We start from the raw sequence: 13,079 nt of genomic DNA, 5'->3' as shown, positions 1-13,079 counted from the left end.
ATGGTTTAATATTGTAATAATTTATAAAAATAAATTTAATCGAAATATTTAAAAAATTTACAAGTCCGTATAAATTTATTATTTATAATCAATTTCTCTTAAAAAATAAGTAATAATTTCAAAGTTCACTGAAATACTGAAATACCCCTTGTATCCCTGTATTGGGCGTGTTTGGCAAACTCTGCTTTAACCAAAAAAGCCCTTATTTGTTTTTTCCAATTTTTTTAAATTTTTTGGATATAAATGTTAAAGAGACGTTTCATAGCCGTTAAGTGACAGAAAAACAAGATCTTATTTAAGAAAAATATAGAGTTTTGTATATTTTTTCAATAAGCCCTTACTTCTGAAAAGTAAGGTCGGACAAACAGCCATATTGTGTTAATATGATTGTCATCCGCGCCGACCCTTAGGGTATACTGTATAATTAAGGTGTCCAAGGTAATGTATAAGACACCACTGCCACATTCTAAAGTACCAAAAAAATCTATCCATATAATATATAATGATAAATTTATACATTTATATATTTATATGTATTTGAATTGACTGTGTTATTAATTTTAAAATAATGATTTTTTTATGTTATTATACATTTATATATTTATATATGTTTTTATGCAAGGTCGGTCACCGATCCGATTTTTGAAATCCGATTAATCCTTATATATATTTAATAATCGAAGTATATGTGATAAATTATTAAAATTAAAATACTATATTACTTTAAATATGATTAATTATAGATTTTATGAATATAGTAAATATATTAGTTACTAAATAGCTAATATAATAATAGCTAAATATTAAATAATATTCTAATATTAAAATAAACCCGATTTTAACTCCGATTAATCATTCCGATTAATCCCCGATTTCCGATTAATCCTTGAATCGGTAGCTCAACCGATTAGGTCCGATTCCCGATTTCTGTAACACTGATCGTATGTAAATTTTTTCTTTACAATATTGGAATTTAGTGCTCAACACATGATGAAAACTCTCGCCCTTGAGCTAGCTAGTTAAACAATCATGTATTCTTATGCTCTAGCATTTTGAGTTTAAAGATACACTCTGACCCTTTGGGAGATACGTGCGAGCCAGGTAACACCTCATTTTATAGGTTGCAAGAATCCAGACAAATAAGTGCGAGTGTTTCCTCACGATGTTGAGGGAAGGAGATCAAGTAGAAATTTACTAAAAAGTTGCATTCAGCAAAGAAAATTATTCATAGAAATAACCGACATAAAAATATAACTATATTATAACATTCTGCTAATATAATTTTTTTATATATGTTGAAATTTTATATGAAGAAAAAGATCGGAGACCTTTTATAATTTATTATATGCTGACAAAACTCGATACAAGCAAGACAAAGACTAATAGCGATAGATTCAGTACAGACTTTCACAAGCGTTCAAACAGAAAGATTAAGAAGACCAAGTCCAATACAAATCCACAACATTGTACTATTGATATACTCTTAAAATTAACTAAATTAACTAGTTGAGAATCCGCGAGAAGTTTCGTAATAATTCATCCTGCTATCAGTACTATGAATATTCATTACACATCACTCATCATATCTAAATTGGATATACTAATCTGAAATACGGAAAAGTTAGCAGGCCTTCATAAATTAAATCGAATGTTTTAACGTATATCTCCTCTCCATATCAGCTACGCATGTTGGACTTACAAATATAATATTTTACACAATTGATGACATCATCAGTCTTCACATATATAAAATTATTATGATAATATGATTTTTAAAATAATTTTAAATATTAAATGTTGTGTGTTACAAGAAATCTTGTCATATTTAATGACGATTATTTTTATTTGATTACATTTGATAGCGGTCGTATATGTTGTTTTTAAGAGACGGTCACTTCTAATGTAGGAGTTTGAAAGAATTTTTTTATTACAAATTTTCCATCTTTCGCTAAATACTTTCGTAATAATAATTAATAATGACAATAATAACAACTGTTATTATTATTATTATTATTTTATTAGTTTATATTAGTCATACAAACCTCTCTTATAAAAAATAATAAATTGAAAATTGATGATGTAATCATTTCACACATACACACACATATATATTTATTAATTAATATAATATAATAAAATAATTATTATAATTGTCTAGTTATTTATGAGAATTGTTATTATAATTATTATCTTTATTGTTGAGATATATGTTATATAGACCTCTTTAATATTATTGTGATTGGAAATTTTTTAATAGAATTATATTTTATATTTTTTCTTGTTCCGCAAGTGGCTATTATAACTCCCAACAAAATCCACACATAAATATATCATTTGATATTAACAAGTCGATGAAATGTTTTGATCGGTGATCGGTGGAGTTTTTGTATACGTAGGTCCATCATTATTAATAAGTAGTAGTCAATTTAAATGAGTTAAATTTATTAAATTTGATGTTTAACATATGCTCATGAGTGCATCATAGAAAAACCGTTAAAAGCATTACAAAAGATTTTTTATTAGAAATCAGTGTTCATGTCAGAGTTTCATGGAAAAGGTGTTTATCCAAAAATATTGTTGTCTAAATACATAGCGTTTCTTTATTAGAAGAGGAAGTGGGTGTTTGGCTGGCACTTATAAGTCCAACTTCTGGATTATAAGTTAAGAGCACTTATTCGTACCGTTTGTGTAATAAGTCAAGAAGCACTTATAAAAAGCTAGGAATGCTAGCTTTTGTTTCAGGGCTTCTACTTATTTCCCAAACACTTTAATCACTTATAAGTCTTATCTTGCTTCTAACTTCTACTCCACTTATTTATTTTAAGCAAGAAGCGCTTATTTTAAGCTCACCCAAACGGCCCCGAAATGTTGTCCAAGTGTCATTTAAATATTATCTTGTCAACTTCAACTTGCCATATAGATTCAGCTCAGTTGCTGCGAAAATCTCAAAACTAATTACTACATTCGTTTCTTTATAATTAACTTTAGGTTGATCAAATTAAGATTAATAATCACGGAGAATGGTCAGAATCCTGCACTAGGTTTGTGTTGCCAAGTTTTTAGTTTGATTATAAATCTATAATTTTGTTGATTTGATTCGAACTACAAAAAATTTCTGCAGCTAATGTTTCTTTAAACCTTTGTCCAGCTCCGCCACCAGTCGAGCCCCCCTGAAAGACGTCGATGCAGCTCCCAAGGCAGTCGGTCCGGTAGCAACCACCGAAGATGCATGTCTTGCCGAGCTAGGCGTCAGTATATTGTATGGTCTGTAAATGAATCAAGGGTATTCAGTTGTAATCAGTGTTTAGAATACATATCTTTGATTGTTGTTAAATGCTTTTCGTGTGGAAAAAAACCTTGTAAGAAGGGGAAAGAAGGAAGGATTGTTTTGTCATTGCTTATAATGCAAGAGATCAGAGTATCTAACACAAAAAGATTTGGCACACAAAATTACTTAATCACTATAAAGCAAAAACAGAGGAACTGCATGCAGCTAACTAAGGCTCGTAAACTAAAAAACTTGATAACATTATTACATATATTTCAATCACACAATATGAGTATCTGGGGTGCTGACACTGGTAGCATCTTCATATGTATTGACCTTGTTCCTTGCAGCCATCCTCCTTACAATTGCAGTCACTATGCAACGGACCGAAGGATAAGCAGCAACCAGAAGGGCAACCACAATCATCCCCATCCACGCGAGAAATCCCATTACAAGTGCCAAATTCTTCTTGGCCTCATAACCTGCGCTTGTGGCTTCAACTGCACATACGTAGGCAGTAGTCATTGATGTGAGTGTTAACCACATGGCCCCCCTAATAAACCGAACAAAAATCTTCTTCTTCAGAGCATAACCACTTACATACAGAAATATCACACTTAGAGAAGCCATGAAGGAGATGGTGTTAGATATCCAGAATGCATCACTCAATCCTGGCCAGAAGTAGGCCAGTAGGGAACCCCCAGGTGGAGGAAACATATTAACACTCTGCGTGGAGTTACTATCCGTGGAATTACTATCCAGGGAGTTAATAAATGCATCAGCATCGAATCCAGTAACACCACCGGGTGGGCTAATAGCTGCTGCGAATGCCATAGCAGCTATCACCGATGCTCCTACCAGTAAGGTATCGTCTCTACGTTCCACTTCCTCGTGAAAGATGGCAGAGTTTTTCACCTCCTTCCACAGGTTTACCAACTTACTATAATGGCCCTTTTCTTCTCCGTATTCCCCAGGAATCAGGAGGCTAGTTGGCGTTGCTGCTGTGGCTGCTTTAGCCCTTGTAGTACCAGCTGAGATAAGGAACTCCCTAATTTCCTTATTTTTCACATCTTGGGGCATCTCCTCGATCATGTCCAAAGCTGTGAGACCATCTTTATTTACAGCATTGACATCAACTTCACTTCTACACTTCACTAGGTATTTTATTATCTGAGGTGAAGGAGAAAGTAAAAATTAGTAGTAATCTATGTATCATATATCAAATTGTAAATACATGTATGCCAATTATCTACCTGCAACTTAAATTTCAAAGTAATTTGGTTAACGGTATTAGTGTTGCCATATGCCATCATCAGGCATGCTTTACCCTCCGTCCCCGAATGTCATACATGGGGACGGGGAGTCGTTTCTCTGAAGTATAGGTAATCTATAACTTATTTTTAATATAATTTTTTTGAATAAAAATTTAAGATTTAAATTTCTATTCAGAAAAATAAGTTATACATATATTTTATAAAAATATTAAAGTACATGCTGAATAATAAAAAAAAGTATAGAAATGAGTGATACGGAAGAAGTATAAACAATTTTACCTGGATTCGTCCCAAAGCTGTGGCAGTTTGTAATATAGTATTGCCATCGTCATGTTTGATGTTTGACAAATCCTGATCATTTGATTCTAAAATAAGAATGAGAACATTCAAACGGTTATACTTGACACACAACTGCAACATGGTTCTTTCTTGACCAGACTCAGAGTCGACTTTAAGCAACTCACTAACACATTCATCTTGACCTTTAAACACATCCAAATGAAGAGGAGTCCTTCCATCCTCATCACAAAGTCGGCACATGTTCTGATCATACTCTATCAACAGTTTAACGATACTCGGGTATCCATTTGCAGATGCCAAATGAAGAGCAGAACGACCTTGTAGATCTAGATTTTTTGCAAAATCAGGCTTATAAGAAAGGAGAGACTTAACAAATTCAAGATGACCTAACATAGAAGCTAGATGCAAGGGTGTTTGGTTAAAGCAAGAAGACAATGAAACCCGAGCAAGAGTGAGTTTATCTCCTTTGATTAACATCTCAAACGTCTCCACATCTCCTTCCAAACATGCATCGTACAGCTTCTTCTCCATCGCCTCGTTATTCATACCTTATGCCTACAACTCAAATAGAAGAAGATACAGTTACAAAGTTTTGTAGATGGTACTAGTTTAGAGACAAGTTTAGCTGAGTAATGTACTGAAAGCAAATTAAATATGGAGCTAATTAAGCTTTTTGATGTTTCTAGTTAACCTCCTGGCAGCACATATATATATAAGGTTTCGAATTCGTCTAAACTTAATTAGTTTCAGTAAAATAATTAAAGTCATCTGTGGTAAGTTTCAGTCGTACTTGACCTTGCTCCTAGAAGCAGCTTCTGTTCTCGAGAGTGAAACCTTAACTTTTTTAAGGATCCACAGGCTCCTTGAGCCACCCTAATTACATCATTCTCTAGTAGTTATATCTGTTTGAATCTTTCTTGCATGTACGTAGTCCACGCAGGTACTAAAAAATCAAATGTTATATATATATATATTCTCTACTAGTAATATTTACATATAGTAGTTTATATGAGTTTATCTATTCAGTGATACGTCTAAAATGAATGTCAAAAACTTTCAACAACCTATCAACTTATGCAAGACTGCCAGGTCCGGATTCTGAGAACAGGTCAGTCTTCACACCCTAGCTCCTGGAAGCTGAAGTGCTACATCATTCTGTAGTTATAGTATTAGTATCTGGTAACAGCTTGTTTAATTGAGTTGAGAATTCCTAGCTCATCTCTTACGTGTACATGCATCCACTTGAGTTAGCATCCAGAACATATGATGAGAGCCAAGATGCAGTTTCTTTATAGCCGAACTTATAAATTACTATATTTTGATGCATGCATGTGTTACAATATGGAATTACAAGCCCTACCAGGCTAGCAACCTACTCATAACTTGAAAGAAATTATCAAAGTTTAACTTGGTCAGGTACGAGTTATTATCATTAAAGAATACCTTAAACACGCCATGGCCAGCAGCAAGTTGCCCTCTGGGAACTTCTCAACAAGACACACTTGAGTGTTCCGATGGTCGATTAGCTTGCAGTGCAGTTAAGTATTACAATGTGTGAATTACAGTATGGAATTACAATATGCAGCTTGCCTATAACTTGAAAGAAATTAACCATTTGTGAAAAGAATATACTAATTTTGAAGATTAGTATTTTTATGTAATATTTTAATGTTTTAATTTATCTTCATGTACTGTTTTATTTTTTTCAAATTATTTTGTAACATTTTATCTTTGTTTAGTTGTTGATTTGATTATTAATTAATGAAATAATTAGTTAACTTTTTTCAAAATATCTAAAATCAAAATATAAAGATATAATAATGATGAATGAATTTGGAGATCAAAATTTGAATCTATGATTAGAGTTGGCCTAAGTATACAATATCTAATAAAGAAATTTCATCTTGATTTTAATATGTTGCGAGTATAACTCAAGTGGGATATTGCACATATAATGTACGGACGGAAGAGTTGAGGAATACAGACGATAAATAATATTATTTTTGTATTATTCAAAGTTAAAACCGTACAGGCAAGAAATATTCAAAAGATTCTTAAAATAGAGGCTCAAAGTAACTCAAGCTGCTTCCAGAATAAAAGCAACATGTAAATCATTACCAAAGTATTGTTCAAAATTTTAGTTATGACATAACTCAAGGGTTGATTTTTTTGTTTACTGCTTCATTTGATTCATTTGTATTACAATAATAATTTGAGATTATAATCATACAGAAATAGAGCCTCGGCAGTCCTGCATATATGCTATCACAGTCAAGTGTTAGCATTGGACAAATGTTAGCATTGGATTAATTAAAATTACATCTGTAAGACATTATATAAAATTTATTCAATGGGTAAGATATTGTGTTTTGATAATATTGATTGATCATAATTTAAAAATAATATATTATTAATATTTAGATTATTATAGATAAATGATATGTAATCTTTTCACAGATTTTTTACGGCTCGTAAAGTTCGACAAATATAACATAGACAAGGGATAAGGATGGTTGAAATGTGAGATTTTCAGAATGTAGACTATAATTTTTACTTTTATATACAAATTTTTTTCATCATTGGAGTTGCTCTTAATATGATATGGTATTAATGAAAGTATTTGTTAATTTGTCAAACTATTGGTATGCCAAGAACATATATACTTCCTCCGTCCCGTTTAATTACATGTCCACTTCAGTTTTCAAAATCACATGAACCAATTTTTAATTAAATATTATAAATTATTTGTTAATTATTTTTTTTAATTCTGAAAGTTATTTATATATATATATATATATATTTTTTTGAATAAAATAGATTTTATTATTCTTTTCAATTATATGATAGATGTATAATTTAAACTAAATATAATTAATTTGGTTGATCAAAAGTCAAAATATACATGTAAAAGGAGACATGGGAATATAATTTTTGATAAAAGGCGCAAAGCAGAGTCAATCCCTCATCAAGATATATGAATCAGTCAATACGATAGATTGTGAACAAGATAAATCCATAATCTGTTGAAATTAATCTTAAACTCTACTCTTCTATTATTTGTTAGTCTTTGATAATTTCTTCAAGTCATGAGCAGGTTGCTAGCTCGGCAACCAGGACTTCCTGTGTCGTTTGAATATTGTTATTCTCAAAACACATGCAAAAGATAATTAACGATCTTAATTATTTTTATATAAACATTGGTCTCGATATGTCCTGCAGTTCTAGATGTTAACTCAAGTTGTCGTCGTTATTTCACACATGTCTCATCACCTCAAACAACTTGCTACATATGAAAGTCTCCAAGTCTTTGAAGTTTACATATATATTATTAGGGCTGTTTAACGAACCGAGCTGTTCGCGAACAAGCTCGAGCTCGGCTCGTTAAGAGCTCGTTCGGCTCGGCTCGTTAAGTTAACGAGCTCGAGCTCGAACACAAAAAATTGTTCGTTAAGTAAACGAGCTCGAGCCGAGCTTTTAGTATGTTCGGCTCGAGCTCGGCTCGAGCTCGGCTCGAGCTCGTTCGGCTCGAGTTCGGCTCGTTAAAGCTCGAAAAAATGTAATATTTTCGGGGTTTTTTTTATAATTTATATATGTTATTGGACTGAGAATTCAACATAATATATATATATATATATATATATATATATATATATATATATATATATATATATATTTTAGTGATGTAAACAAAATTTTAGGAAATAATAATTTTATTTGGTTTTTAACAGGCAAGTAGAAGTTTGACTAGTACCGCTAACTAGTGTTTAATCCTAATTTAGGGGCCGTTTGGCTGAGCTTAAAAGAAGTGACTTATTGCTTAAAGTAAAGAAGTGAATTAAAAGTGAGAAGTTGATTTGAACTTTTAAGCTATCATAAGTGTTTGGATATTGGGACTTATAAGTTTTTAAGTGTTTGGATAGCTTAAATTATAAGTTGGTATATTTTCGTAATTTTGTAATATAATTATTTGATTTTTACGAAATAAATTGAAAAAGTTGATGAAAATATTAGATTATAGTAATATTTATATTATATAAAAAATGGTTTTTGGTTTACTTTGTCTCACATTTAAGTCATCTATAAGTGTGTTTAAAAATTTATATAAATATTAATATATGATATTAATACTCCCTCCATCCCAAATTAGATGAGTTAGTTGACTTTGGGCACGTAATTTAAGGTGCATTAACCGTATAGTTCCGAAATTTATTTTTTTAAATTTTCTTTTGTAAATGAAAATTTCATATTTAAAATTTTATTTGCAAAATTAAAATTTCAAAAATAAATAATGTAGCTATGCGGTCAATGGATTTTAAATTGCGTGCCCAAAATCAACGAGCTCATCTAATTTGGGATGGAGGGAGTATATAATATTAATATACTTGAGTATTTTATAAAATTGAAGACAAAAATTTAAATTAAAAAATCTTTATAAAAAATAAACAAAAACAGTAGTAAATGAAGAGAAGGAAAGGACAAGCGAAAGAAGTTTAAGTTAAGTCTCCAAAAAAGCTCCGATTCATAGCTTTTTTTATCAGCTTCTTTTACTCTTTTTAATGGCTTCAGATCGCTTGCCAAACGCATGACAAAAGTGAGGAAGTGGGCTTCTGGGCTTTTAAGCCCAGAAGTTCCATTCCCAAACGCACACTTAGTGTTTCAATATTTTAAAAAATATTTTTTACCGATCCAACTGTATGGATGTTAACATATATACATTTTAGTGATATAAACAAAGTTTCAAAAAAAATTGAAATTATTAGGTTAGCTATTTTAAGAGTCAACTAGCGGTTTGTCCTTATTTTTTTCTGGCTCGGCTCGACTCGACTCGACTCGGCTCGGCTCGTATTTGTTCGCGAACAAGCTCGTGTTCGGCTCGTTAGTTAACGAGCCGAGCTTGAACACAATTTTTGTTCGATTAAAAAGCTCGGCTCGGCTCGGCTCGTCAGAAAAAAAATTAAAGCTCGGCTCGGTTCGGTCAAAACTCGGCTCGGCTCGGTTCGTGAACAGCTCTATATATTATACACCAAATTTTAGCACCTGCGGGGACACGTACATGTAAGAATGATTCAAACAGATATATGTATGAATTTTACAACTCAAGTGGATGCATGTACGTCAGAAACAACGATTGTTGTATTGTTTTATCCACTTGAGTTATATAAATAAAATACACGGTTTTGTTCATAATTGAGCATCGTATAAGCTACTATGGCTAAGAACGCGGGCGTGTTTAAGTTATTTTCGATTTTAGATTAAAAAATAGGGGAATTATCTTGTATATTGTTTTTTCGATCTTATTTTCAAAAATACTACCTTATCTAATCTTATTTTCAAATCTCTAAAATATTTTCAAAAATACTACCTTTTTGAAAATATTTTCCAAAAATACGGTGGTTGCATATGCAACCATATATGCAACTACAAATCATGATTTCAAATTTCAGTTTTCAAATGTCATTTTCGACCTCATTATTGGAGTCGATATATATATATATATATATATATATATATATATATATATATATATATGGATTCCAAATATGAGGTCGAAAATGACATTTGAAAACTGGAACTCGAAATCAGTAATTCAGTTGCATATATAGTTGCATATGGTTGTATTCAGTTGCATTCAGTTGATTCTATTGCAATCTAATGGCCCCGCCAGGGGCACACCATACATCCGTTGCAACTTACAGTTTTCAGTTGCATTTAGTTGCATATGAGGTTGCATTCAGTTGATTCTATTGCAATCTAATGGCCCCGCCAGGGGCACCCATACTTCAGTTGGAACTTACAGTTTTCAGTTGCATTTAGTTGCATATGAGGTTGCATTAGTTGCATATGAGGTTGCATTCAGTTGATTTTATTGCAATCTAATGGCCCCGCCAGGGGCACCCATACTTCAGTTGGAACTTACAGTTTTCAGTTGCATTTAGTTGCATATGAGGTTGCGTGCAACCTCATATGCAACCTCATATGCAACGGAAAACTGTAAGTTGCAACTGATGTATGGGTGCCCCTGGCGGGGCCATTAGATTACAATAGAATCAACTGAATACAACCTCATATGCAACCATATATGCAACTGAATTCCTGATTTCAAGTTCCAGTTTTCAAATGTCATTTTCGACCTCATATTTGGAATCGATATATATGAGGTCGAAAATGACATTTGAAAACTGGAACTTGAAATCAGGATTTGTAGTTGCATATATGGTTGCATATGCAACCACAGTATTTTTGAAAATATTTTAGAGAAGGTAGTATTTTTGAAAATAAGATTGGATAAGGTAGTATTTTTGGAAATAAGATTGAAAACGTAGTTATGAATAAAAAAAGCCCTAAAAAATATCTATTTGTTTAAACATAAGTCGATTAGAATTAAAAATAAGTTCGAAATTGATTTTAAATCATAAGTAATTTTGAGATATCTTTTTTATTGGCTTAATTTTTTAAAAATTTTTTATGACAAAAATTACTCATAAATCATAACGCCCAATCACTTTTTTCATTATTACATTTTTAATAATTCATAAATTATTAATAAGTCAAATTATTTAAACAAATATTTTACACTTCCAACTTAATATATTAAGTGTTAAATGATAAATCACAATCTTAAATTTAATCAAACAGGCTCTAACTGATTAAAAGTTAGAGTAACTTTTGCAGTTTGGTTGCAGTAAAATATTATCCTAATTTTTGTGTCTATTTTCTAGCTAGCAAATTTTTCCTGGATATAATTACTACCGGCCTGCACAGAGTCCCACAAGCCAAGCGGGTCATATCTAATAGGAACTACTGGAAGAAGACTAATTAAACTAATTAGTAAAATTGCTTGTTCTATTTGTGGTCTTCGTTTTTATTCATGAGTAATAAAACCTAAGAATAACTTCAAGTTGGCCGCATACAGTCAGCAAAAAAGTAACATCTCTATAAAAAAGGAATATAATTTTAAAATTCTAATCAATTTTATATTTTTTTATAATTGTTAATTGATCAAAAATCTTGTTTTTCAAAAAATTAGTTTTTGAATAAATATCTTTCAAAAAAGCATTTTCAGAAAAACAAGTTTCGCATTTTTTCTAAAAATGAAGTCGAGTCGCTGAAACAAACGGAATGAATACTTTCTCTCTCCCTCTCATTTCTTTATAGTTTTTTCACACTGTCTTGACACGCATTTTAAGAAATATATAAAATATAATTTTATTACTTATTTTTAAAATTTATTTTTTCATATAAAAATTTAAACATGAAGCTGGTCATGTACGGATGAACGAAGACACAGTCCTCGCAAGTCGCAACCAAGCTGGTCATATCTTATATAGGAGCTAGAAGACTTTACTTGTTAAAAATGCTTGGTCTACCTTTGGTCTTCGCTTCTTGTACGAAAGTAAACAACATGTAGAACCTCAAGTTGGCCATATGTAGCCGGGATAAAAAAATAATAACAAGTTGACATAATTCACACTGCTCAAAATTACTCCTAAGTTTTTTTTATATTATTTTTTAACACGTATTTTTATATTTTTAAAATGTATAGTTTCATAATATTTTTAAAAAAAAAAATTTCTCGATAAAAATTTGACATCTAAACCTTTATAAAGAAAAGAATTATAAAGAATTTATGAATCTTTATTTTGCAGGAGTCTTAAAATAGATGATAAATCTAAACAATCTGCTGGGACGGGGAGAGTAACTGAGTTGCACATTCTTTATAGTGCCACATGCATATCATCCGCATCAGCTACCCATTATAAATACAGCTGCTACTATAACTCTATAGTTACATTCAAATTTCTATCAGTCTAAAACCTTTCAAGTGATCAAAGTTTAATAGTCATGGATAATGTACCAAGCCAGCCACAAGGTTCGAGTTATTAAATTTTTCGTTCATTTAATTTATTTATTTGTACATAACTGATATTCGAATCATGTTAAATTTGCAGAAGCAAAAGCATCTTCAGACCCGTGTGCAGCTCCGACGAATCATGTTAAATTTGCAGAAGCACACGCATCTTCGGACCTGTGTGCAGCTCCGACGCCCGTAGGAAAAGCATCTTCGGACCCGTGTGCAGCTCCGACGAATCATGTTAAATTTGCAGAAGCAAACGCATCTTCGAACCCATGTGCAGCTCCGACGCCCATAGCAAAAGCATCTTCAGACCCGTGTGCAGCTCCGACGAATCATGTTAAATTTGCAGAAGCAAGCGCATCTTCGGACCCGTGTGCAGCTC

At 31.7% G+C, this 13,079-nt stretch overlaps 2 protein-coding genes across 2 annotated transcripts in view; both read right to left on the bottom strand.

The window, feature by feature from the left end:
- The window catches only part of LOC108213505 (uncharacterized), a 56,114-nt gene that overhangs the window by 2,270 nt on the left and 40,765 nt on the right, over window positions 1-13,079 (bottom strand). The window lies entirely within an intron of this gene.
- On the bottom strand, window positions 3,492-5,373 carry LOC108212937 (ankyrin repeat-containing protein At5g02620). The gene is made up of 2 exons (XM_017384648.2): window positions 4,822-5,373; window positions 3,492-4,438 (listed from the first exon to the last, which is right to left on the bottom strand). Exons 1-2 carry the CDS (start codon window positions 5,371-5,373, stop codon window positions 3,548-3,550), a joined length of 1,443 nt encoding a protein of 480 aa, XP_017240137.1. The 3' UTR covers window positions 3,492-3,547.

This window comes from Daucus carota, chromosome 3 (genome assembly GCF_001625215.2).
Source record: "Daucus carota subsp. sativus chromosome 3, DH1 v3.0, whole genome shotgun sequence".
NCBI lineage: Eukaryota > Viridiplantae > Streptophyta > Magnoliopsida > Apiales > Apiaceae > Daucus > Daucus carota.
The sequence above is the reverse complement of the archived record's forward strand: the minus strand, read 5'-3'. Positions and strand labels throughout refer to the sequence as shown.